General features: G+C 35.9%; 1 protein-coding gene across 13 annotated transcripts in view; it reads right to left on the minus strand.

Annotated features, from left to right (window-relative positions):
- Nucleotides 1-26,194, minus strand: part of NR2C1 (nuclear receptor subfamily 2 group C member 1) — a 52,689-nt gene that overhangs the window by 6,707 nt on the left and 19,788 nt on the right. For 6 of the 13 annotated variants that reach the window (XR_012673842.1, XM_075151306.1, XM_075151268.1 and 3 more), the window contains 10 exons: nt 23,586-23,693; nt 18,408-18,638; nt 14,892-14,973; nt 11,952-12,131; nt 9,332-9,479; nt 9,140-9,230; nt 8,243-8,305; nt 7,643-7,827; nt 4,067-4,229; nt 1,827-1,948 (listed from right to left, as the gene is read on the minus strand). Coding sequence is in view for 12 of the 13 variants with exons in the window: in XM_075151268.1 (XP_075007369.1) it covers nt 1,827-1,948; nt 4,067-4,229; nt 7,643-7,827; nt 8,243-8,305; nt 9,140-9,230; nt 9,332-9,479; nt 11,952-12,131; nt 14,892-14,973; nt 18,408-18,638; nt 23,586-23,693 (1,373 nt within the window). In the remaining variant the exon portion in view is untranslated. The remainder of the gene's footprint in view (nt 1-1,826; nt 1,949-4,066; nt 4,230-7,642; nt 7,828-8,242; nt 8,306-9,139; nt 9,231-9,331; nt 9,480-11,951; nt 12,132-14,891; nt 14,974-18,407; nt 18,639-23,585; nt 23,694-26,194) is intronic. The other 7 variants (XM_075151298.1, XM_075151328.1, XM_075151289.1 and 4 more) reach the window with 5 other exon arrangements.

Below are 26,194 nucleotides of genomic sequence, written 5' to 3' on the forward strand. Positions count from 1 at the left end.
CAGCCTGATGAATGTTTCAGTAGGAATTTCTCTTACCTATAAAGATCCTCGTGCAGGAAGATGAACTAAGCAATAACGTGGTATCATTAACTAAATCAGTACACCAAAGCCAACTATCTTGCTGAGACTAAGGACAACATTGCCTGAGGAGGGAACCACCTGGATACAATTATCTATCTTCCTTACAAAACCATTTCTATGGTTTTGTTTTGGCTCATCAACTCCTCTCTATTACTAGTACCATGAATTTCTCTTCATTTTAAAAGTGAAATGAGTTACCCTTCTAAAAGTCAAAATTATAGTACATAATGTGCTCAAACTAAAAAAGCTGCATTAATTTCAAATAAAACTCCACTTGAAAAAAGTTAGTATTTTAAGCTCTTCGAAAGGAAAACTGTGTATTTATGTTAAATGGTCTTTAAATATACTGTTGCCCATGATCTTGACTGGGACTGTAAATGGTAACACAGGTGAATATTAACACTATTGAGACAGCCTACTCCTCCATTTTTTTAATCAAACAGAAAAATATATTGGGAAGTAACATATTCAAAAAAATGCATATAAGCCTTTCCTGTTAAATCTTTTCGGAGAGACAGGTCTTCTGTGCAACATTTTATTTTTAAAAAGCAATTCCCATTTGTTGTTATAACACTAATTTGCAGTGTCTCTTTGTTACAAAAACCTTTTAAAAATGTATAATGATATATGTTAATTTGCTCCGTATTTTGAAATTCTGCAGGGCAACAATTTCTACTAAATTAAAACATCATATTTACTTCATTTTTTACCCTTGCTATTGTTTAACTTTATAGAATTTTACTTTTTCCTTCTCCAAAACACAGGCTTCAATTACAGACAATATAGTATCTTTCCTTAAACAATGTAGAATCATTTGGCTTAAACATCTGAGTAAACACAAATGGTAATCACAGATCATCCTGCTTTTGACAGCCTTCCTGGAAAAGGGGACAATCCCTCACTTTAAAAAGGAATTCTCTTTGCTGCCACGGTCATACGCTATTTTGATATTGAATTAAAGAAAAACACTGTAGATGAGAACAGACAAACATGATTTATACTCCATTTGTGTCAGAGCTGATACCGTATTTTTATTTGTTTGATAGGTCTTCATAAAATTACTTCTGAAAATAACATAAATCACTTTTCCCCACGCTGTTTTGAGATGTTTTCTCATGATGATCGGCAATGTACTACTACATTTAGCTTAAGAATTTTAAGTGATACACTGAATTCTGCTGGAAAAGCGGGATGTTATACAAACTGTAAAAAGAATAATAAGAATTACTTTCTGGTTACAGCAACCACTTCTTTTTGGAAAATCCCCTGAAATTAAACAACTTCATCCTGAATGCTTGCTGAATCTAGCTAACCATTTTCTTCATATAGATTATTAAAGGTAAAATTATTACTACTAATTCACCTATAAAGATAACAGTATTTGGGCATCCAGAGAGGAGCTTCTTTTTGGTGACTGCCTGATAAGCATCTTACTTCGGGATGTAGCTATTAAAAAATGATAGGAAGTCCTATTTACTAAAAATTTATTAAAGAAGTAGCAGTGTGCAGGCATTTGATTGCTATCAATCTACTCCTTTTTCCTTCAAAACGCAACCAAAGTACTTGAATTGGACTGAAATTGGGAGTAGTTTTGATTCAGAAAATTTACCTTCGTGATAAAGATCTATAAAACAGTTTTAATAAGCAGATTTATATTTTAAAATGTCCCTGAAGAAGACAGTGAAAATAAAAAATTAAAAAGTGCGTACTCACAACATAAGTGAATAGCATAACTGAACACTTACCCTAAGGCTTGGAAAGATGGAATGGAACGTGCCCAGTGCATGGACAAGAAAAGCAACCTGGAGGCAGACTCGCAGATATAGTGAACGTTAAGATACTCAGGCATAGGAGAAGGCATGGTGAGCTGGCAACCAAAAAAAAAGAAAAAAAAAAGCGCAAGTCAGTTATTTTACCTTCTTCATAAAAAAACATGGTAAGAAAAAATCAGTCTCAGAGTTTCTTTTAAGCGAAAAAGTAAAATTGTTTTTTAAATAAACATCAGATAATCCTGAAATAAAATTGAACGACCACCTTTTTCATTACTAGCCACACTTTATACCCTGTAATAACTGCAAAGCAACAAAAAAGGCAAAAATTTTTAATCTTTATTAGATAAATATTTGTGTCTGGGACACCTGGAGATGGAAAATCCCAAATAAAACTCAACTTTTGAGACACTCTCAAAGAATAAAAGTTTTAGAAGAATCACTGTCATTAGAATGAAGTTGCTTACATTTATATATATATAAATACATAAAAAATACAAACACAGAGGCATCATTACTTCCCCAAGAGGAGTGGAATAAGTGGCCTGAAAAATTAGAGGAGTTACCACAATTCCTGGGGAGGGTGGGTGGGTGTGAATTCTATTTCACAAAACATTTTTTTTTGTACTTTTAATTAATATTTTATAAATAAATACACCAAAAATCTTTTGATGTGTGAGTAAAATACTTAATATACAGCTGCTCCCAAGTCCTAAAAATATAACCAACATACATCAGAAAGGGCCAGCTCTACCCTTCTTAACATACATGAGTAAAATCAGTGGCGTTACCTGCGTACGTGAAGAAAGTGGGATTTGACCCAAAACTGCTAAATATAGTGTTGCAGTTTTATCTTCAGAAATTAATACTACTTAATATAATGGTTTGGCTAACACAATTTAAAAAAAACCCCAACATTTGCGTTAGAGTGATGTTTATTTGAGTGATCAAAACATGTGCTGATGAGAGGGTATCATGGTTCAACCCCAGCCGGCAACTAAGCACCACACAGCCACTCGCTCGCTCACTCCCCCGCAGTGGGATGGGGGGAGAGAATCGGAGGGGTGAAAGTGAGAAAACTCATGGGTTGAGATAAAGACACTTTAATAATTGAAATAAAAAACAACAATAATAATAATAGTAGTAGTAGTAGTAATGAAAAGAAAAATAATAAAAAATAAAATAAAAATAAAAATAACAAAGAGAGAGAAATAAAACCCAAGAAAGACAAGTGATGCAAATGAAAACAATTGCTCACCACCAACCGACTGATGCCCAGCCAGTCCCCAAGCAGCGGCCCCCCTGCCAACCTCCCCTCTAGTTTTATTGCTGAGCATGACATCATATGGTATGGGATATCCCTTTGGTCAGTTGGGGTCAGCTGTCCCGGCTGTGTCCCCTCCCAACTTCTTGTGCACCCCCAGCCTACTCGCTGGTGGGGTGGTGTGAGAAGCAGAAAAGGCCTTGACCCTGTGTAAGCACTGCTCAGCAATAACGAAAACATCCCTGTGTTATCAACACTGTTTTCAGCACAAATCCAAAACACAGCGCCTACCAGCTATTGTGAAGAAACTTAACTCTATCCCAGCCAAAACCAACACAGAGGGGCAAAGTTTAATAAAATGCCTGGTACTGAAGAAGTGTTCAGATGAGCAAGCTTTTTTATTTGTCCATGAATAATAAGAAGATGAAAAAAAAGGATAGAAGAATTTCTGCAGGCTCATAAAATGAGAAATTAAGCCAGAAAATATATGGCTTACTAAAAAAGAAACCGTATTGTCCCTTAATGATTCAAGTCAATTAATACCATACTAAAATAGGGTATATACACAAAGGAGAAACTGACAAATACACTTAAGAGTCTCAAAATCCAGTTGCAGATTGCATCAGATCCACCTCTTAACAAGTGAGAACATGGATGCTGACTCTCTGCTTCTCTTGTCTATGTGAATCCTTTTGCATGGATTACTTGGTATTTTTAAGGTAAGAAGCTATAAAATAAACAGTGCAGCTAAACCACTGAAGAGAGCTGTACATTTTCCCACACAAATAGTTAACCAGTGAACAAAAGCGGTGCATTCATCAGAAATGAATGCCAATACCTGAACAAATAGTTACTCTTCTAAGAAATTCCAAATAAGATTTAATCAGATCATTATTTTATATTATATGTTAAAACGGTTATGAACACTCAACAGTAAAAAAGTATTAAGTACCCTGAATGCTACATGTGCATCACTGAGTAGCGGCCCCTCTATTTCAACGATATTCATGCTTGTTTCTCCACCAATCAGCTGTACACTGGCTTCACAATTTTCAGAGTTCTGGCACGCTGCACTCTCTCCTGGATTTAATGCTTTTGCAAGAGTATCAAATGCCCTGTAAGATCACAACAAACAAACAAAAAAAGAAAAGAAATTTTCATTTTAGAGACCGTTTCAATTTAGGAGGAACCTGCACATGTCTGAAACCTGTATTTAGATGTCTGTTTCAAAGAACCAGATTTGGAAAATAAAAGTCAGTACCATGCTTTTCCTGACACTCCACTGAACAAAATCCCTGAAAACTCCAACTCACAGTGGCTCTGAAACAAAAACTAGCAGCAAATCCTGTTCACACTAGTTGCCAACAAATTCACAGTTTTGACATATTGATTGTGCTGCTGAATCACAGTTTGCCTTTCAAGATCTCTTTAGTGATGTTTACTGAGAGTGCTGGCATGAGTGTTTTGAGGACTGATCATCAGACTGCTGTAAAGCAACTTAATGCACATACAAATTTTACAGATTTTTGCTGCTATGAAGCACATACAGAATAAGCTTTTTTTTTAAAAAAGTAATGAGTTGTGGTTAGGTTATTCAACTTAATTTGAAAAGACTGTTTCAAAATATGTAAGAGAAAGCACTCTCATGCTTTCAATACCATCCTTACTACCCTTTGACGTGGGGCAGTGACTCCTGTCACATGCAGAAACGTTATGGGGGACATGTCAGGACAAGCACAGAGATATTACTCATTATTTTGCTGCTCGATAACCTATCTGTTGTTTTTCTGTTTTTCTGATATATCTTCAATCAAAAATACACAGACTTGATCACTGCCTACAGACAGATGACATATCCTGAGAGCAGTATCATTTGTATACAGTGTTGCATGAAAAACTTGCACTGAGGTCTGAAAACTCTATAAAAGCTGATTATCCGCTTGTACGTAGAGCTGATTCTCAATTTATAGAGACATGTTTATTACCACAGAACCTAAAACCACTGATTTAGTGCCAAAGTCTGGAGTAGAACTTTGCCACCTTCTCTTCCCTCACACTCCCTAGCTATCTAAATTCATTAACATGCGAAAAAAATCTAAATGTTTACTATGTTTGACACAACCACTCACAACCGAAGAAACATCACAATAAAAGAGCTGCTGACACTGCCTCAGGCTTGAGATGGTAAATGAACTAGTTTTTGGTTCTACACTAGCCTGTATACTTTGGTGTGTACACATGCGGGTGACCGGGGCATGCACAAGTGGACTAAACAGATGTAAGTGGACTACACAGATATACCTGGCGCGTTTTCTGTCTACAGGATACAGAAAGTAGCCATAAAGGGAATGCATTCATGGGTAAGCTCTAGAAGTTATATTATTGAACTTCTGTTAGGAGATCTGAATTTCAGGTCCTGCGTGGCTTACTCTTGGCCGCCTCAGGTAGAATAGGCAAACCCAGCAGCTCAGTGGCAGCTGCTTCTTACAAAAAATAGGATCTCTGCAGGGCTCTTCATGTAGCAGGGACAGAAATGTAAGAGGGGAACAAGATCTCTCCTTTCCCCAAAAGGTAAATGTCATATGCATCTGCCACGATCCTGTATTTATTCTAGTATAGGCTGAAGAGCCCTTTTTAAATAGGGGAGGTTAACCAGGTCTGCCCATGATACTTTGTTTCCAACTTATTCTTGAATGTTTGCTTTCAAAGAAATCTTCTCCCTCCTAGCTCATAAACTGGCAGTAGTAAGCCAGCAGAAGTCAGGAGAAACTTTGTTTCCTCACGGCTCAGCATTGTGGGTCCTTTTCATACATGAGCCCCCAATATGAGCAATGATCGCAAGGTAAAACACCAAGGAAAAGAGAATCTAGAACAAAGCTTGCCTGGAAGCTATGAAAAACTAGCCCTCAAAGTGAGACAAAAAGGTATAATCAACATTGAAATACATGGTATTGATATCCTTTGCTAGAAACAACTTTTGTTCTCTTTTCGTCGGGCTCAGTCACTAACAGATATATAGGACTGCTGATAAACTGTAAAAAATGAACATAGATAATGAAGCCATTAGAGGACAAGACATATAGGGTTACAATATAAAAGCAGCAGAATGCTAGCAGCAAAGTTGTACACTAAATTTGTGTCGCAAAAGTGAAAGCTTAACTACTGTAGCTGCAAGCAATGGAATATAATAAAATACATGAAAAACACGGATGGATAAAACTTGCTTCCTGAAATCCCTTAAACTCCTTTTCTTCAGTAAACATCTGTCTGTTAGATCAGGCTGGCATAGGGCCTGGCAAGGAAATCAAAGATTTAGATAAAAATTTTAGTTTCTGCTTGAGTAACAACTTACCTTTCAAAGGAATATTTAATGTGAACCTCCCCACTGGAAATCTATTAGGTAAGCTACTGGACAAGAGTACGCATTAAGCTGAGACAGAGCTCTTTCAAGCTCTCTGGCTGAGAGAACTTGATACCTTTTCATAGACAGATTTTTAAAACTGAACAGAAACACTGAAGTTGGCAAAAGCAAGCATCTGAAAATGCCAGGAAATAAATAAATGAAAGATTACTGCATCTTTTTGAACAGCTATAGTACTGAATGAAGTTTATCAGCACGTACAACAATATTATTTACACAGCATATTCTTATATTCTTTACCTAGGAGGACACAGCAAAAGCCCAAATCAGCACCTATATAAAGTCACACCGACTTTCTAAGCAGCATATAAAGAAAGGAGCAAAACAATTGCATTCTGCTTGCAATTATACAAAGCAGTAGAGACCATAGGGAAAATCCTGTATTTCAGTCAGTACAAACTACTTCACTACAGACCAATCTTTTTTTCCATGATGGATTTACGCCACGTACACATTTTCAAAACAGCACGTAAATGTAGATGGCGTGTAAAGGAATATTGCTAGGACAGCTGTCAGAAGCTTGCATGAGATGACAACCAAGGAAGAACACGATTGTGATTGACGGAATAACTGAGTACGTACTAAACAGAATATCTTACACGTATGCTCACCAAAACCAGTACAAGACACAAGTCTGTAAGATATTCAATGAATGTATTTGTATCAATGGTAAGAATTCTGTGACTTTTCCTGTGTAGAAAGAAAATGCTTTTCAAGCTTTTAAGGCGACACAGGCATTAAACTACTTACACAGATGAGGTCTCTAAGAAACAGTTTTCCAGGATGATACAAAGGACTAAGACTATAGTACAATATCTAACACACATTATTAAGGCCAATCAAAAGGTAAGACAATCAGCTGTAACATTTACATTGAAATTCATTTCAAGTACAAACAACTAAAAGTATTTATGTCTCAAATGGATCTTCCTTATGATTTCACTTGGAAGAATCTTACACGATTTATGTTCTACACGAGCTTAGGCTCTTATTAACTATTATTTTTAATGCAGATAAATTTCCTACACTGTGATGATTTAGGTAATGGTCTGAATTGACAGAGACCTTCTCGAAAAGAATAATATTTTCAAGTGTAACATGCCTTACCTTGTAACATCACTACTAGCTTGTTCTTCTTGCTGGAGTTCAGATAATGATGCATCTCCATTACTTAAACTCTCAATCATAGATAGCTCTGTACTGCTTTGTGACATGTCTTTGCATTTACTGAGATTTGCTAATGAAGTCACCACGTTTGCCAGTGTACTTAAATCTCCCTGACATGCTTCAACCTAAGGGAAAAGTATAGCTTTTAATTCTCTCATATTGGCAGCAGTTAACTTGCATTAGAAGAATCTTTTACATAAATGAAGAATTGAGCATGTGAATAGACCTGTAAGAAAATTATTGTTTTCAGTAAATGGGTAATCATAATGCAGCAATTAGATACTGCACTGCTTCTAAATTATGAAATATTTAGACATTTACTTTTGCAAGTAATAGCTCTCTGCTTCTTTCAGAAAGAATACTACAGACGGTACATAAGTGCAGAAAAAGAATTTACCATCTCCACTCATTAGTCAGTCACTAGGGCTATAAGACTGCACTAGATTATATTTTTAGCACCTTCCTTCCCTCCTCATGTAAGTGAGTCAGTAGTAATAGGGTAGGAGACTGTTTGAAAAGAAGGAATGGATAAAAAGTCACCTTTAAAAGCAAGCAGAAGAAGAATTCTGCTGCAGCCTTTTTGGTTTTTATGTCTGTCTTTAACTGCAAGAGAACAAGGTGGTTCAGTACTGACCAGCAACTCAGAAAGGCAGTGAGACACGCTTCCCACCCTCCCCACAAAAAAAAAAATTAATAAGGAAAGCGCATGATTACAGACAAGTATGCTGCTGCTAACACCAGCATGCTACATGTCATTAAGCTTGCACTGTCATACTCTACAAACAGAGCCAGAAAAGTGAAATGGAATAAACAACTTTTGATGGGGCCCTTTGCAGACAGAGCAAGCGAGGCAGAATGCATAAAAACAGTATGAGGTAATTTAATATCAGCTAGAAAAATACAAAAGCTTCCTACTGTGCATGTGTAGGGATGTTACCACACAGCTTTAGTGGATCAGTAAGTGTAACAAAATGGAAACAAAGGAAAACCAGCTCAGAAATAAGATTGTTGCTGAGATAGCTCTTATTAGCTTTGCAAAAAAATTAGCCATTCAGGGGAAAAAAACCTAACAGTATTTATGAAATGCACTGTGATAATGCCAATGTGAGGTTTTGCAAACACTTCACTTTATTGGTACAAAAGAAGTATCCAAGTGTCAGGATTGCCCAATAAAAAGAAAAATAATGCAGCCCTTAAAGCTCTCTAAAAATATGGAGGAAGGCATTTACTTTGTAAAGTTTTTAGCATTTTTACTATGCAAGGCTAAAAGCATTCTTGTGAAGAGAAGGCACTTGCAACAGTGGCTAATATTGTAAAGGAGTGTTTTAAAAATGAACTTAACAAAACAGAAGTACAACAAAACAGAACACCCTTCCGTCCCTACATACAATTACAGCAATCAACTCTACTTAATATATCAGTCATATTATCATATACCTTATCTGGAGTCATCAGCACAGTAGGCTCACTTTTTATTGCAGACTGATGAATGTTAACAAACATTCCCGATTCCAGCAGACCTGTTGATCTGGCACAAAACAGCACACATTTTAATTTTGATTAGTTTTAAAATTAATTTTTTCTGTTTCAGGAAACAGAGATAGCCAGTTCTGAATAGAATTTACATACCTTGCTGTTTCATTGTCTGTTACAAAAGTTGGAGTTGCAGCTAATGGACTACGAAGATCTTTCCGAATGTAGATCTTTTCTGTAGAAGCTGCACAGTTTGAAGATTTTTCTCTTGACACTTCAATTGGTTTCCTCTCACACTGCACAGCTAACAAAACAATATGCAGCTATTAAGTCATATCCCAAATTACAGACTAAGAAATAATCCTTTTTCCCCCCCTCTTTATTTAATCTGCAATTTTAATAATGATTCTGAAAATAACTTAAAATAAAAAAAATTCCATAACCAAGAAGCTAACAACTCAGGTAAAAAACAACACACCAATTTGATTTGTTCTTAATGAAATAATGTAGTAGTCAAAGTCTGAGATCAAACATATAGGCACTAAATTTTTTAAGTTACAATTAAGGGAGAAATCCCCTTACACCTTATTTTTAACTTGGATCTTTAAGTGGAGGCTTACAGCTTCTTCTTCTCTCAATTTCACTATCCCACACTTTCAGTTCATGCGTACAGGACTCACGGTACCCTTTTCCATGGATTGTGGGTCTGGGTTGAACCCATGTAACTTTATGCACTTAAAGAAGCTTCTGAAGTTAGGACCTTAGACAATACAGAGGGAAAGGGACATTCACAAAGTTCACTTCAGACCATTTAAGATCTGGGTGACATCCTGACCCACAATCATTTGACTTCAGAGAAGAAGGAGATTTTTAATTTGAATAACTCAGTGAAACTAGGTGGAATGAATCTGGGCTTTAGCCTACAGATACATCACCTTACTTTGTACAGATTAGAGAACATTAAAATGAAACTTACAGTATTATACCTATGGGGAACTCTCTAGCTCTATGGAATAAAGCCAAAAGAAACCAGTTTACAGTTTGATTTTAGAAGTTTAAAAGGAAAATTTGATTTCTGGAAAAATAACGTAACAGTAACATAACATTGTTACTGTAAAACTCAATTAATAAAAGGTATTTACAAAGTACAAATCTTTTAAAAATATACAGTGAGTTGTTCTTCCACAATGTTAAAGTGCTGCAAGTCATTTTATAGATTGGAATAAGATCCTGAAAGAGTCACAAACCAGGCCTACACGTAATTTAAAATATGCATCAATTCACCACTCTGATAAGCACTAGGCTACTAGCAGAGCCTCTTTAACATACTGCACATAGAAACAGTTTAAGCCTATAAAGAGAATCATGAATGTTCATTATTTTAAAACACAAAGGCAAATAAGAAAAAACCTATTTTTTTCTTCAATTATGCCATTTTGGAAAATGCATAACTAAAGAAAAAAATTAAAAAGCTTTCAAGTTAGTAGACGACTGTGATGCTATTTGAATTTTTACACTGATAAGTATCATAAAACCAAATGTCATAATATCATCAAGTATTAACAACGTCATTAAAGCTAGCCCGTAACCCACGAATGGTGCTTTGAAAGGGTGCGAAATGGAGGCAAAAGTCTTTTTTCTTCTTTTGTTAACCCTTTGCTCGCTAGCTGGATCCGAGTTTGCTGAGAAAGGGCCAAGACTTCTTCAAGGGACAAATTAACCCCCCTGAGGGAGCTACAGTACAAGGCAGCGCTGAGTTTTCTTTCCTCTCCCCACTCCACTGAGGAATGAGACTTTTTATCCCAAAACAATCCTCTCCTCCGCTCAGTATTCCCCCACGACCCAGAGATCCTTTTCCTGCCTTCTGAACCTCAATCCCAGCGATTTTGTTCTGCTTGAAAAGTCTTCTGCAGAGGGGCAAAGTACTGCCAGCTGAACTAGAAGGTAAAGGGGTAAAGATCCACTTTCACCACCCCAGCTTCTCCTTCCTTTCTGAATTAATCTCCTCTGTGCTGGAAAAGCGTTACTGTTTCTGCTGACAGAAGCAGGGCTGTAAGGAGGGGAATGTCTACAGAGGTTCAAGAGGGTCAGCGAGATAGTGCTGCGTGGCAGAGAGCAAAGCACAAGACTAATACTGTGCATATAGCAACAGCGTGGCAGTAGTGGAGCTGAAAATTTCGTGTATTGCTTGATTTTCTGCGTATTTAGTATTCTGGTACTGCTGTGGTATTGCAATATCTCTACATTCAATGTATGGAAATCTAAAAAGCAACTTGAAATCTGCAGGAATCGGTAAGAACTGAACTCTAGATCACTATGAAACCCTGCCTTGTGAATAACTGTCTCTGCAGAGTTTTGCCAAAAAGTGAACAGCAATCGCCAGTAATCTCAGTTGTGGAAAAGTGACAAGAAGGTAGAAGGACTCAAAACGTTCAGTAGCTTAATTTACGCATAGAAAAATTGAACTGCATACATAAAAACCGAAAATGGAGACATGCTTGACATTTGCCACGGAAATAACAATTCCGTGGAATAACAATTCATTCACTTTTACCACATGCAATGGGCTTATTAAGTTTGTAAAGCAATATGTATGCTTGAAAACATTTCAGACTTCTGATACACCAAACTTGTACCATTCTTTAAAGGAAAAAGATACAATGATTAAAAAATACAAAATCAAGATAACAATTTCTATTAATACAAAGCATATCTTTGGTAGCACAAACTTTAACACAGCTGCCAGCTAAAATAATTCACACTTATTCAGACTTACAATCTTGTTTCATCCCAAACGCGATGCATCTCTGCAGCCTACAGTACTGGCATCGATTCCGGTGGTGTTTGTTAATGACACAGTCTTTTGTTCCTCGGCATGAATAAACTAAATTCTTCCGTATACTCCTTTTAAAGAATCCTTTGCATCCCTCACAAGTTACTGCTCCATAGTGACGCCCTAGTTACAGAACAACATAAATTACAACATCAGTTTTACACTGCGATATTATTTTTTTTAGAGTTTATATTTATTAAAAACAAAGTATTTGCTATTTTACCCAGAAAAAGAACACTTTTTTTCCCCATAGGTTACAGATCTTAAAATATATCATGGCTATAAAACAACATAAAAAAGCAAGTGACCCATTTTTCTAGTGCAAAGCACTTAAACAGGACAGATTTTACAAATAGGCAAGTTGCTTATTAAATTGTTGCTGAATCTGTTGACAGCAGTGTTAAAAAAGGTAAGAAAACAGGTTAGCAAGAACATAGAAGAAACTCTTTTAATTTATACATTCTTTAGCAATTTTTTTAAAATGTCCCTACAGTCAAGCCCTGTTACTGCTCATTACAAATTCAGCTGTCGAAGTTGTATGCATTAAATCTAATGGAACCATGGAAAGCGCAAACACAGTATTTGACAGCAGCAGGTAATCACTTCAAAGCTTTATTTTCACCTTTCATTTTCCTAACAGGGTAAGGGTACATCCTTAGTTCTTTCAGTGAAACTTCAATGAAAGAATAATCTAAAATAGCTAAATAATGTTTTTAAAAAATCAGTTGTTCTGTGACTTTTCTAATATATAATACTAACATATAAAAATTTCTAGGATATACTACAGAAAAAAAAGTAAAGTTTAAAAATCATTTTTCAAAAGTAAATTGTTTTGATTCTGCTATAGCACAAAATACAAATATTACTAAAAACTACTGGTTTTGATTAAGGCGTGCTTGGCAATTCCAACAATTTTAATTCTATGATCCTGAAGAAAAAAAATATTCTAAAACCGAAGATCACTGACAAACACTCAAAATACATGCTGCGGAGGCACTAGCGCTGCTCTTTGAACTAAGTAGGGCACATTACAGAAATAAATCTCAAATATGAACTAATTTAAGGGAAAATATATTTTTAGATTCTTTCCTCACTCTTCACAAACTTTTTTTTAGATACATCAGTCTCGTCTGCCTGAAGTTTCTAGAAATTCTGACAGGTTTTTTAGATTCTAGATTCCTTTATCACGACTGTATTACCACACTATTAAAATGTGAAATTTATAAAGCATCATATATATTAAAAGAATATTACCAAGTGAAACACTTTAACAGCAGTCTGATTGTGAATACTTAATATCCATCCTGCAAAGCACCAGGGGCTGCTTCTTCACCTGCTCTTTGATGTAGCTTCTTGGACTCCAGCTTGGAGGTGTCTGCAAAGCAGTTTGCACAACACTGCTTGTCACATGGGAGGCTCCCCAGAACCTGCAGCTGCTCAGGGAAACTCTCCCCAAATTCACTACCACTGCTCGATATCCCTGGGCCAGGACAGGAGGAATAGCTCCTGGGAACTCCAGCCTCTCAAGGAATACTCCAGCGCTCCACTGGGGAGCCAGAGGAGTCTTGCCAATTGGAGCAGACAAACCTTATGTTTGGCAGAAATTTCCTTTGCGATGCATGAAGTCTGATGGGTATTGAGAGCTCTAGGAACTGTATTTTTAATGCTAAACTTCGCTGCAGTAGAAAGATTTTAATTGGTTTTATTTTCTAGGAAGTTTGCTCCCCATCCTACTACTTCTCATGATGATATCCTAACCTTAACTACTTCTTCCCCCTGGTCCCCCATTTTTATACACTTTATTCCCATCGCTTCCCAAAAGGAGCATTTAACTGCAGCTGTCATATTTTTATATGGAGGTCCGTCATACAGACTTCACTGACAAACCGTAAGAATCTTCTAATGGAACAACCATTTCCCTACTTAGACTAATTTTAGCTAAGTAAGTAAAGAGCAAAGTTAAACGTCTCATCTCTCTTACACACCATTATCTTCTGTAACAAAGAAAGTGCAAAGAAAAAGGAGCTTTCAGCTCATGCTGAGGAACAGCCCTTGTAGTTCTCTCTGTCCCTGTCTCTCTCTCTATTTTTTTAAATAAAAAAGACAAGACATCCTCTTTCAGTAATTCCAACTCTGACAGATCTGGAACACCTGATACCAGGTGCACATGCAAAGGGAATGCATGACAGAGTTCTCCAGTGCACTGCTCCCACTATATTTCTTTCCAGTCTCTTAATACCATTACACAAAATTTAGCGCATGAAACATTTTTCTTTTCTTACCTTAGCACTCTATTTGGGCAATACAGGAATATACCATTCTTAAGCTTATTTTTACTAGAATTATAATGCGTCTTTACAATCTTAATTAATAGTTCTTTGAATAACCAACTGTCCTGCATAAATCTCATATTAGCATTTTTTTCATATACTTGCAAAGCCTTCCTTGCCTACTGGTTTCATATTTAAAATAATGAACAGGTTTCTCATATATTTTAAGAGAACCTGTCAACAATAACAAAGTTCACCACATGACCTTATTTTAAGGAAGAAAAAACTCTCAACATTGTTGCTTAAGTAATTTTATCAGCCAGATTTTTATAATGGAAAACAAAATGCATCAGCCTAAGAAAAAAAGGTAAAAATTATCTGGCAGAAAACATTAAATTTCTGATGTAAAACAATAAATCCCACCCATGGACACCAGAGTACCATTTAGTGTAATTCTCCACTGAAAGAGTAGCATATCCTTTCTGTTTGTGCATGTAGAGAGATATATATATGTATATGCATGCAAACTATTACATAGCTTCAGAAGAATTTTAAACTGCTTTTATAAAATTGCACTGCCTTAAAAAAAAAAATGAAAGAAAAAAGTAAATACCTGATGCCTTGTCTCCACATACAACACACAGATCAAACACTTTATTTAGGCCCTGTTCATTGGGGGAGTTGTCTGTTAAAATCTGGAAAAAAGTGTGAAAGAATTTCATTTTTCTTTTTCTTACCATCAAGAAAGATTAAAATATATCTCATGCTTGTTGTTTTTCTCTAAGATAGGGGACCAAATCTACAAAGTATAAGGTTTTCTTGACTACATTTTACAGTCTTCATAGACACAAAGGAGCTACCTGCCATGCCACTGTGCTCCTTTTCAGGACAGAACAAAACTTCTGAAAAGAATTCAAGATTTCATTTATCTAAATACTACTTCTGCAAAATGGACTGACATTTTGAAAAACATTTAGCATCTGCATACTCTTACCTTTTGTTCAATTTTGTATTTATATCCTAACGACTTGTTCATAGTACAGAAGAGACTGAAGCATTAAACAGATGGAACAAAAAAATCCCTTGTAAAGGCTACTGTATCTACATTCAGGTTTATTAACGCCTTTTTTTATAATACACACAAATGGTGGACCAACAGACAATGTACTCTGGACACTACCATTAACTATCAAGTGGTATACAGTTTGACCTTCAGTAACAGTTTGACATTATTACAGTATTCTTGTCATGTCTCATTCATTTATCTCTGGTACCTGTAAAGCTTCATTAAGCACATAATATTAGAACCCCAGCACTACAGGGTAGGTGCTATAGCCTTCTATTTGATCTTTAAAAACTCTATCCCACTGCGACATAAATAAAGCACAGCAAAAATTCAATTTAAAAAAGGAACACACATATCACAAGTAACAACCAAACATCATCTTGACAATTATGTAAAGCAGAAAAGAAAAAATTATTCTTCCCATTAAAAAGAGATTATAGTTTAGAAGTTTTAAGAGTTTCTAATTTCTACTGTATCTTAATGGGAAGTCTGACTTTCATTCTTGCTTTCCATATTCAAAACAGGACCTCTGATAACAAGAAAGATAACGTACCAGAAGAGAAAGTACCCTATCTTCTACAGAGAAAATTAAGAAATCACTTTTTTTAGAAAGTTTGAAAGATAGTATAGATGATATATACGGGAATGTTTAACAAGCATACTTCTTTCTAGTAAGCCTTTGCTAACAATACTGTCTCAGAGATTCAGCTATTAAGTTTTCTTTTAATATAACAACTTTTTAAGAAAAATAATATTGATGAGTTAAAAGAATATTAACCTTTCATTCCTTCCTAATTTCCATTATTAACATTATGTATTTTCATGGTATTATATAAAAGATATATAATAAAATTCTAAGTCCTTCCATAAATGAAACTTGCACTGAAATGGGAAGTCCCACGTAAGGAAGGACTACAGAATTGGGCCCATGAGGAATCCCAGACTCAGAGAACTCATCAACTGACCTTGAACATGAAGAATAAAAATTGATTATTAAGGTGAAGAGGAGCCACTGAAGGTAAAATAGATGACAGGAGAAAGTGCCTTGCCAAATGAGTCAATGTAAAGATGAGATACAATAAAGGAGAGGTTTTTTGCAGAGCAAATGAATGGGCATTTCAAGTGAAGGCTACAGAAGAACAACGAAAAAGGTGAAACTGCAGATGAAAAGGTCATTTAGGGGAGAAAATATGAAAAATCCCGAAGAGGATGCAGTTGAACAACAAATGAATGGTACTCTGTATTTCACAAACTTTAAGTGAAAAAAGAAATCTCTACCCATACATATTAGCTGACAACAGAACAATCTAACTAAAGTGACAGAATACTCTGTTGCCTCTCAAACTAACCTATTTTGCCTGAACTGTACAATCAGAACTACAGCTTTCAATTTTTTATCCAGACTTCCTCTGTTCCTGAATTTTGCCTTTTAAACCAGTGTGGCACACTTCTCATCTCTTAAGTTGTCTTTGAAAATAATTTTTTATATAGATTACTTCAAATCATATCCCACTGGTTTATACTTTTGTTGAGGTTTACATAAAATACAAAGTGTATGATAGCACTAAACATACTTAAATGCCTCTCAATAGGATTGGCTTTTGCTCCTGCGCCCCTATTCATAGCAATCAAACTCTTTGGAGCAAGGACCTTGGATGTCCATTTGCAAAGATTTGTAAGTTTCAAAAAAATATGTAATATATAATACAGAGATATGTTTCAAGTTTACACAACATGTGGGTAGCGAATCAGAGTAGTGGACTGGCTCCCACAAGAGCACAAACTAAAAAGATCAGGGGTCTTCAGTTGAAAAGAGATTACTTGAAAGAGGATATAATAGTGATTTATAAAAACATAGCTATTTCTTATAGTGCAAGAGACACCTAATTAAATACTTCTCTCAGAAGATCACATCAACTAAAGTATTCTTTGCACAACATGCAATTATACTATAGGGTATTATACAGACCAAAGCATATACGGTCTATATAAATAACAAAAAAGGTTGTTAAACTTTAGTGGCATCTATCAAATATGATGGTCTCACTGCAATCTCCAAATCAGGAGGTTGCTCTAAATCATCAGCTAATGGAAGCGAAAGGCTGTGCTCAGAAGGATCATTGTTTACTTGTCCAGTTTTTAATATTTTTCCTTAAGTAACTGCTTCTGGCCATCATTTAAGTGTAAGCTACTGGACTAAACGGACTGTAGCTATCCTAATGTCGCCTGGCCTACCACACTGATGTATTTTAACAGCAGCATGAATGTACATGGGTAAACACTATGCAATAACTACGCTTTGGCGGGAGTGCAGTAATCTCCTACTTCATGCTGAAGGACCTTACATCTCCCAAGTCTTCTGTGCACGTTCTTCACACCAGTGCCACCCCATCCTCGCCAGGTGAGGATATGGGGCAGAAAGCTTGGAAGCTGGAGGGTGAGGACTAAGGAAGCAGCACACACAATGTGCATGGCAGTAAGGTGCACTGGGGACCAGTTCAGTCAGTTACAACCCTGACTAGTTACAATCTCACATTAGTGAACCCAAAATCTTTAGTGTTATTTTCCCACCCCCACTGAGTAATGTACTTCCCTACTAAACAGTCTCTCTGAGAAACCACCTTGGAGTACAACTCACACAGCTGAACAGTAGTTACAACAGTGTACGAAAAGGAAAACAAGCAGAAAGAAATGTTAAGTGATAAAGACAATGGAGAATAGAATATGTTCGTCAACAATACATGAAAACAGATGGAGAGTCAATGAAGCAGAAATAAAGAAGGACTGTTGGTATGGCAGGAGCTGGAAATGACAGTAAAAATAACAGTAGTCTTTCTAATGTCATGAGCCAGGGCATAAATTTTAAAAGCAATAAATTTACTAAAAAAAAAAAAAGTTTTCTTTATAATTTCTAAGTATCCATGCTGAGTCCCAGTGCAAGGAAAAGTATACCATTAAAAAAAAAAACTCAAAAAAGGAGAACCCAGACAGACATATTTGGAAATAAAACATCTCTTCTTATCCCATTTGAACGAAAATTATGAAATAAAGTGGATTATCTACCTGGATGTGTTGTGCAGATATATCAGGGGATGCAAAAAACAGTTGGTTGACACCTGCAGCATCTGGAGTTGCTAGGATAACTTTTCCTGGAGTGGAATCTTGTCTGGCAAGGATCACCTTGCTTGGGGTAGAGCCATCATGATTTGTTAAGATGAACTGCTTGCCTGCTGAGCTCTGATCAAGTGCTGTAACAATCTGAATCTTCTGGCCCGTCTGCTGATCTGTGACAATCTAATAATACATTTATCTCAAATTGTTATGGTAATTTAAGTTCACCTTTGGGGCCCAATCTGGGCACTTGAAGAAAACGGGAATTTTGCCTTTGACATTTGTGAAGCAGGATCGTCTTCCCCTCTGTCACACAAGAGTGAAGTAAACTCAGGAGAAACCTTGGATTTTCACTGTATTTGAAACACATTTCAATCGAGGGAGTTTAAAGTCAAAACCTGAGTTCATACTCAAGTTTTACAATTGGCCCGTGCTTTTACAACACTACTGAAACCCTTGACAATTCTAGCATCCAGAATTCGAGGTATGTGTGTAGCTCAGCCCTAGCAGTTAGCTCATCAGGTTGTGAGAAATCTTAACTCTTGAATTCACTGCATACCACGTGAAGTGCTTAGCACCTCCCAGGTTTGGTTGCTTAATGAAAAACTTCTAAGAACACAAATGTAGACTTCCAAGTGAAAAAAGTAAGCATCAAACAGCAAGAAAAGCAATAATCTTTTTGCACCTGTATATATACTTTAGGCTTCATTTTTTGCGGGGCTTTTTTCTTACATATATATTCCTAAATAAAATAAGTAAACCAGAATCCCTCTCCCTGCCATTTTCTCTTTTTTTAAAGAAACAACTTATTTTCATGTTTCATTTCATAATCAAGAACAGACCTAGAGACTGTTTTTTCCATTTTACCCCTATTTTCAAGCACAAATACAGCAAAACTTTATTAAATAATCCTCCACTAAACTCCATTTTTTGCCAACTTTGTCAGAAGATTATAATCCTCAGAGAAAATAATCAAGATTCCATATATCTTCCATTATAAATCTCACTTTTAGTCACTTCCTGCCTTTCTCCATCAAAATGCCTATATGGAAAACTGCCGGGTTTATTCTGGAGACTAAGGAGAATCATCTTACAAAGACCATTTCCTGCAAACTATTTTTGAATTACAGATCAATAAAATAGCTCCTATTAATTTTTTTTTTTACCTATAACCAAACATTTATGTCCATCTATCCATCCCTAACATTTATATAGTCCCTATTACTGATGAAATTATTTATTTCATGGTCTAACACTTATCATAACTAGTTTCATGTAATTAGAGCAGCAATATTGATTATATTTTCTAGGTGGAGAACAGGGGCACAAAGAAACTGAATGAGGCATAATTTCACACAAGTCTATCAACTTTGCTATTGCACTTTCACAACTAGCTTATGACTTTCTCTAAATGTTCAATATACTTAAATTTGTTTCAAAAACATGTACAGCTTACGTTTTAAAAAGACAAGCAGCAAGAGATATAAGTTATTGAGTATCTAATTTCAGCAGTTATAAATCAATATTGCCATTTTCAAATATTCAGAAATTATGAATTTCAAAATATACAAAAGGAATGTGTTTCCTTCAGGTGACCTTTTGCTAGTAAGATTTTAAATGGATCAAATTTCAATTTTTTTCTCTGCAGAACACAATTAAAAGCTTATCCAAGACAGAAGTGCAGGTAAGATGATAAAATTCCGGACACTGAAGATATAAGAAAAGAATGTAAATTATCATGAAATTTGGGGTGTAGGGTGGGAGGACAATGCAAAACCCCCACAATAGTTATCAACATGATTAGTACAGTGTTTTCCATTCAGTTTTCTCAGATATCCACACGTCCGGGACCACAAATGACTACAGCAGTCCCTTATTTCTCCTTTCAATTCCTTTATGTTGGTTCTATATTCTTTAGAAGGCAAACTTCTTTTTTAATTCCCTTCTTTGCTTAACTTTCTCATTCCATTCCGTTTTTCTTCATTTACAATCTTTATTTCTCCTGTGTCATTTCTGGCTATTTTCAAAGTAGCTGATGTTCCCTTCCCCTTCTCCCCAAACACATCTACTTTATTGGGATTAGGAGAAATCCCATGCATGTTATCCTCAACAGGGTGCATACATGTACAAAAGCCAAACACAGAATATTGTGCTGTTTCTGGAAATTCCAGACCTGCTTTTTGAAAGACACACTTATCTAAAAATCCGTCTCTCTATCAAAACTTAAAAGTGCAACTATGTGTACACCAAAAACGGCATATAGTTGATCTAGTTAGGTTTATACAAAGTATAGCATAAAACTAACTCAAAAACCAGCATGCCCCAAACAATGAAGATGCAAATTTGAACTAAAGTTGAAGTTATTTTTTGGTTATATATGCTAAATTAGCTTTTTTCCTATTGTAGTCCAGCTCTGTAATTTAAAAAAGGTATATATTTGTAGATAAATATGGCAGGACACTAGTCAGAAGAACCATCGCTACTTCACACAATTCACTTCACCTGCTATTTAACAAATAGTGTCCCAATTCTTCAAATGGATTCCTGCAGTTCTAGGAGGATGCCCATGTAGTTTTCACTACATGATATAGTAGGTATAGTGTTACGTTAATATCCATACAAAGCTATTCGATCTGCTCAAATGGTTTCTGCAGCTGTCAAGCATTTGACAACTGATAGAGGCATAAGAGAAAGCAGTTTAAACAATCAAGCACAGCCTGTCTGCAGCTGACCTCTTACGTTACTGCAAAAACTCCACCTAAATTGCGATGGGACTCTGAAAAGTGGAGCAGTTCACCAAAGTACAACAACTTGCAGTACCTAAATGTTGAGATAAGACAAAAAAAATAATCAGAAGGAAAAAGAAAACCACTTATCTTCTCAAGGGAATCCATCAGGGCTCACTGACAACACATTACGTTTCTTAATAATCTGAAACTCAGTATCGCTAAAGGGATAATGTTATAAAGCAGCAATATATTAATTCAGGATTGACTGCTTAAAAAAAAATACTCCCCCATGTATTTCATTTAAGCACCCTGATGATAATGGAGGATAGTATTTTCCTTTATTGCTTTTAAGCCTTGCCCATTAACAAATTTTGACTTCCATTTGAACATCATTTCAATAAATTAAATACCTCAATAATTCTGTGTTCCTATTCTAGAGAAAAAAAAAGGTGTCTAAACATAGAGGACTACTAATCCACCTGTTTATAACAGAGCCGGTTTTGAAATGTCTGTTTAACAACAAATGTGACATTCAACTTTTATGCTAGAGAAATGTTAGCATTCCCTAAAAAGGGTGACTAGTGAAACATGTTTTAAACAACATTTTACTGAGGATTTTGTATTTCAAGATTTCAGATAATTATTTATGTGCATTTAACAATAATAAAATAAAGGAAAAAACACTGATTGAAAATATAAACTCAAAATGAACCGATTTAACATTTATTTTGAACATTTCACTGAGATGTATTTGTTCCTATAAACTACTTTACTCCACATAAATTCTGCGTTGAGGAAAGTTCCCATTACTAAGTTCTATCTCATATAGAATTTATTATTATTGATATTGTTGACATGTTTGTAGATGCCTGTTGCAGGAAGGATGCCATTCAACTGAGTGTTGTTCCACACATATCAAGAGACAACCACTGCCCCAAAGCGCTTACCATCCATTTGGAAGCAAGAATCAATGAGCGTGGTGAAAAGACAAGGGACAAAGTAGCTGGGTTAGAAACAAGTGATCTTCCAGCTACATGAGACAATGAAAAACTACATAAAGGCCCCTGTCTCCAGAAAAACAATTCTTCTATGTTCATCATATTTGCAGTAATTACAGTGCCTGGCCAAAAGTAGTTCTCCTCCCACAAAAAAGCTGACACAGAAGGGTTAGAAGTCTGCCACCGGCTTTGAACCAACAGAACTGTCCTGCTGTTCAACAATAAAGGCTCATGGGTTTATATGTCATCGTCCCACATGCAGACCCTGATGCTGAAATTACATTAAATGGCTTCACACTACAGGGACATTATAGCATACAGGTATTGACAATGAAAACAGAGGATAAAGGGATGGTGGTTAATTGATTAACATAGATTAGTTAATAAAAGGTACAGTTGTACACAAAGCGTAGAAAAGGAGTGGAGGTAGCTGAAAGAATAAAGATCTACTGGATAGGTAAGACTGGTACCACGACTAGAGCACAGGTAGGGGATGATAAAACAAAACAAAAGATCATGTATGAGGGGCGGTTGTGAAGAGTCTTGGAAGGTTGAAAGCTTGAATGCAATGCACCAAAACAGGAAAAAACAGTGGAAAATTTTGAAGAGTGAAGCCAGCAAAAGAAAAAGCAGCCAAGATTATACTAGCAGCTGGCTCGCTTAAATGAGTATTTTTGTATGCAACAACATATACCTGAGAATATTTTTAAAACTTATTCTGCAGCTGACATTTTTCTCTAGGATGCAATTTAAAAATAAAATGTTTGCAAGGACTTGCATTGACTTTTAAGGGATAAAATATAAAATTCCATTCCCCAAATCCTCCTAATCTCCATATACACATATCTATGTTGATTTAACTACCTACATTGCCAAAAACTTCATACCCTCACTTGAACTGGAGATTATTACCTGGCCAGGCTATGAATTAGCATACCGGGACATATAACATTGGTTGGGACAACCAAAAACCAGTATCCTTCTCAGACATTAGGTTGCCTTGCACTTTTTCATGACTTGTATCAATGATACAATGCAGTATTTCCCTCCCTCCCTGCTCCAAAATGTAGAAATGTTCCAACAACTCAGCTGAATTACCAAATCTAAAAATTATTCAACTCTTAAAAAGCAGTATCATTGCAGTATTGGGAAAAGTCTTTTTCTGTTCAGTGGTTATATTTTGTAATCTTAAAATTCTTAGAAGAAAAAAAAAGATTAAAAAAGAAGGGGAAGCATTGGAATGATGTTTTATTCCTGTTTATATAGGAATGGTCTCTGCCACCCAGGGCTGAATATTTACATTCAAGCAAATAATATGACGCAAATAAAAAAGAACCATATGTGAAAACTGACAGAAACGAATAGTTCATCTCTGCTTTTAAAATACATCAGATGAAGCGTACCTGTATACGTTGTGGTAAAGAGAGGCCTGAATCTGCAGGGACAATCTGTATTCGTTGTGCTGTCCCATCCATTAGTGTTTGTGTAACAGCCCCCTGGGACTGAGTAATCTAGAAAGAAAAAACAAATGTAATGGATTGACAATGGATATACTACCTTAAGGATGGATACTCTACCTTCATGGATGAAACCTTAAGGTTTCACCAACTTCTGATTTCTCTGCACAAGGCTATGGAAAGTCTTACACTCTTACTATGTAAGGAATGCAAACGCTTGTAATTAATTTAATAGCTTAATTTTGTTAGTTAGAAAATTCTTTGTTTAAAACAATTCATTGTTTTAAACCCGTTTTGAAATACTTTCCAATTTGAAATTTAGAAACACGTTAAGTAAAACAATTAATTGTTGACAAGTCCATGTAAAGTTAATCAGACTGAATATTTATTGCTGTTGATCTTCATGAGATACAATACATTTCGTCATAGTTGCGCCACATTTACACTAAAATATTTTTACCTTAATGGCTTACTTAAAGTGACAAAAGAATTTTTGGTGTAGAAACACAGCAATTGGCCTTTTCTGTTCTGTTTTTCTGTTAAAGCAGCAAAAACAGAACAACAAAATTCTATACTGGGGAAGTATCAAGAAAGTTAGAGAAAATTAATGAAATGCATGAAGTTGGCAAGCAGTGTATCTTAAATCTAAATCTCTGCGTGAATGCTCTCAGACACAATTTGTGAAGTGCTTTAACGATTATCAGTATTTTAAAACTGCTTCACATGCTATAGCCAAAGGTATGTGGGGGAAGGTATTATTCATCCCATTATTTGTCAATAAAAATTAAGAAGTATAGCTGCTATTTGCAGAGGCTTGATCAGAAAGGCCAGACTTTTTGTAGTACAAAGGAAGTTTGTCTTTACAGAGTTTACAGATACCTTCAAACTGAAATTTTTGTCTTAAATTCCCCAGTACCTTCCCAAACTTTTTGCAGTTCAAATATTCTGGAAGATTCTGCAATTCTATATTAATAATAATTCCCAGTATTTACACCATTATAAAAATGTTCCTCTCCAACTGTGTTCCCTCCCCCCCCAAGAACTAACATAGAGAATATATATCTATATCGCAGTAAAGGTACTGTTTCATAACAGGTCGAGAGCTTTTTCATTCCTCCTGGATCAGCTTCCTGATTTTGCAGCCACACCACTACGTAAATGCTAGTACCAGCAGAAGAAAGGAGGCAAGAACATGCAGCTGGAGGCGAGTGAGTATGAGAAGGGGAAGGAGCAGTGGGTAAGACTTCCCCTTACAGCAGAAATACAAGCTCCCATCAGCCTCAGCTGATTTTGAAATTTTACCTGAAAAGACATTACTTTTGATACCAGTCTCGGCTCTTATAACCTACTTGCTCCTACCCCTTCAGCTGGGTAGGTAAAACTGGTTGGTTAGTCATTCAGTGATCTGGAGTAGGACACTGATGGAGGTTAAAAAGCAGTCCAGCAAACAGACAGACAAACAAAGGCTATTCTTAGCATAGATCAAACCTTCAATCCAGATCTCCACAATGCTCAGAAGCAGACGCATCAGAGCAAATGAGAGAGTGGGATTAAGCTGCTGGGGGGATCGCTTAAGCTGCCAGCACCGTCAAAAGAAATGCTTGTCAAACTACTGCCCAAGCCATTTTCAAAGACCGCTTTCTAAAAATACCCAATTTTTCATGAGGATGAATGCTTTCCATATTCAAACAATTCATCCACTTTTTTGCTTAAGTAAAGGACAAAAATTTTTCATTATACAGCAACATTTACGGTTCGAAAGAGATACTTTCAACCACTAAAATTCTGCATCAGCCTTTCAAATGACATGTACACGTGGTGATTTGCAGGCAATCAGAGTTTTATGTGAATTTATCTTTGCTTTACAAAATAAGCTACGTATTTCCAGGACTGTTTTATGCTTGCTCCCTTAAAAAGTCATGATCTACATGTTGTGTAAGGTAAAACTGCTCTTCAACCCCACAAAATGTCAGCTTGACAGTTTTACTTCTATACAGAATACAGTTTTTTACTGCAGTTAAAAAAAGATACTGATAAGAATAACTGCAGTATTTCTTAAAAATTATATTTTGTATGTGTATGACAGACTCCGTTTCAACAAATACGTAGCTTTCCTCTGTTACTGTTACCTGGCAGGACTATGGAAACAAACCACCACATACTTAGTGTACCCAACCACAGATTAAAGAAAGGAGATTGCTGCAGGCTCTTGACAGACAACTTCCCTACATGAATCAAGGAATGTGATCCTGATGTAGAAATATTGATTTTCTCACACTCAGCAAAAGATGATTAGCAGCTGGCAGAATCTGAGAAGAGATAAACGTTGTGCAATGCTCCATATAGGCAAGGCTATAAATTCTTCTTTTTAAGTAAGTTTTGCTTCTATGTAAAAAAGCCCTACATTAATAAAAACACGTTTGTGAACATCATCATAAAATCATTTGTGATAATTTTGTGTTTTAAAATGCTTCATGAACAAGAATTAACACTATAAAGAAATCAAAACGTATGTCACAGAACACTTCTGACCATTATTTCAATGAGACACAGGA

The sequence above is a fragment of the Calonectris borealis genome, chromosome 1, assembly GCF_964195595.1.
Source record: "Calonectris borealis chromosome 1, bCalBor7.hap1.2, whole genome shotgun sequence".
Classification (NCBI taxonomy): domain Eukaryota; kingdom Metazoa; phylum Chordata; class Aves; order Procellariiformes; family Procellariidae; genus Calonectris; species Calonectris borealis.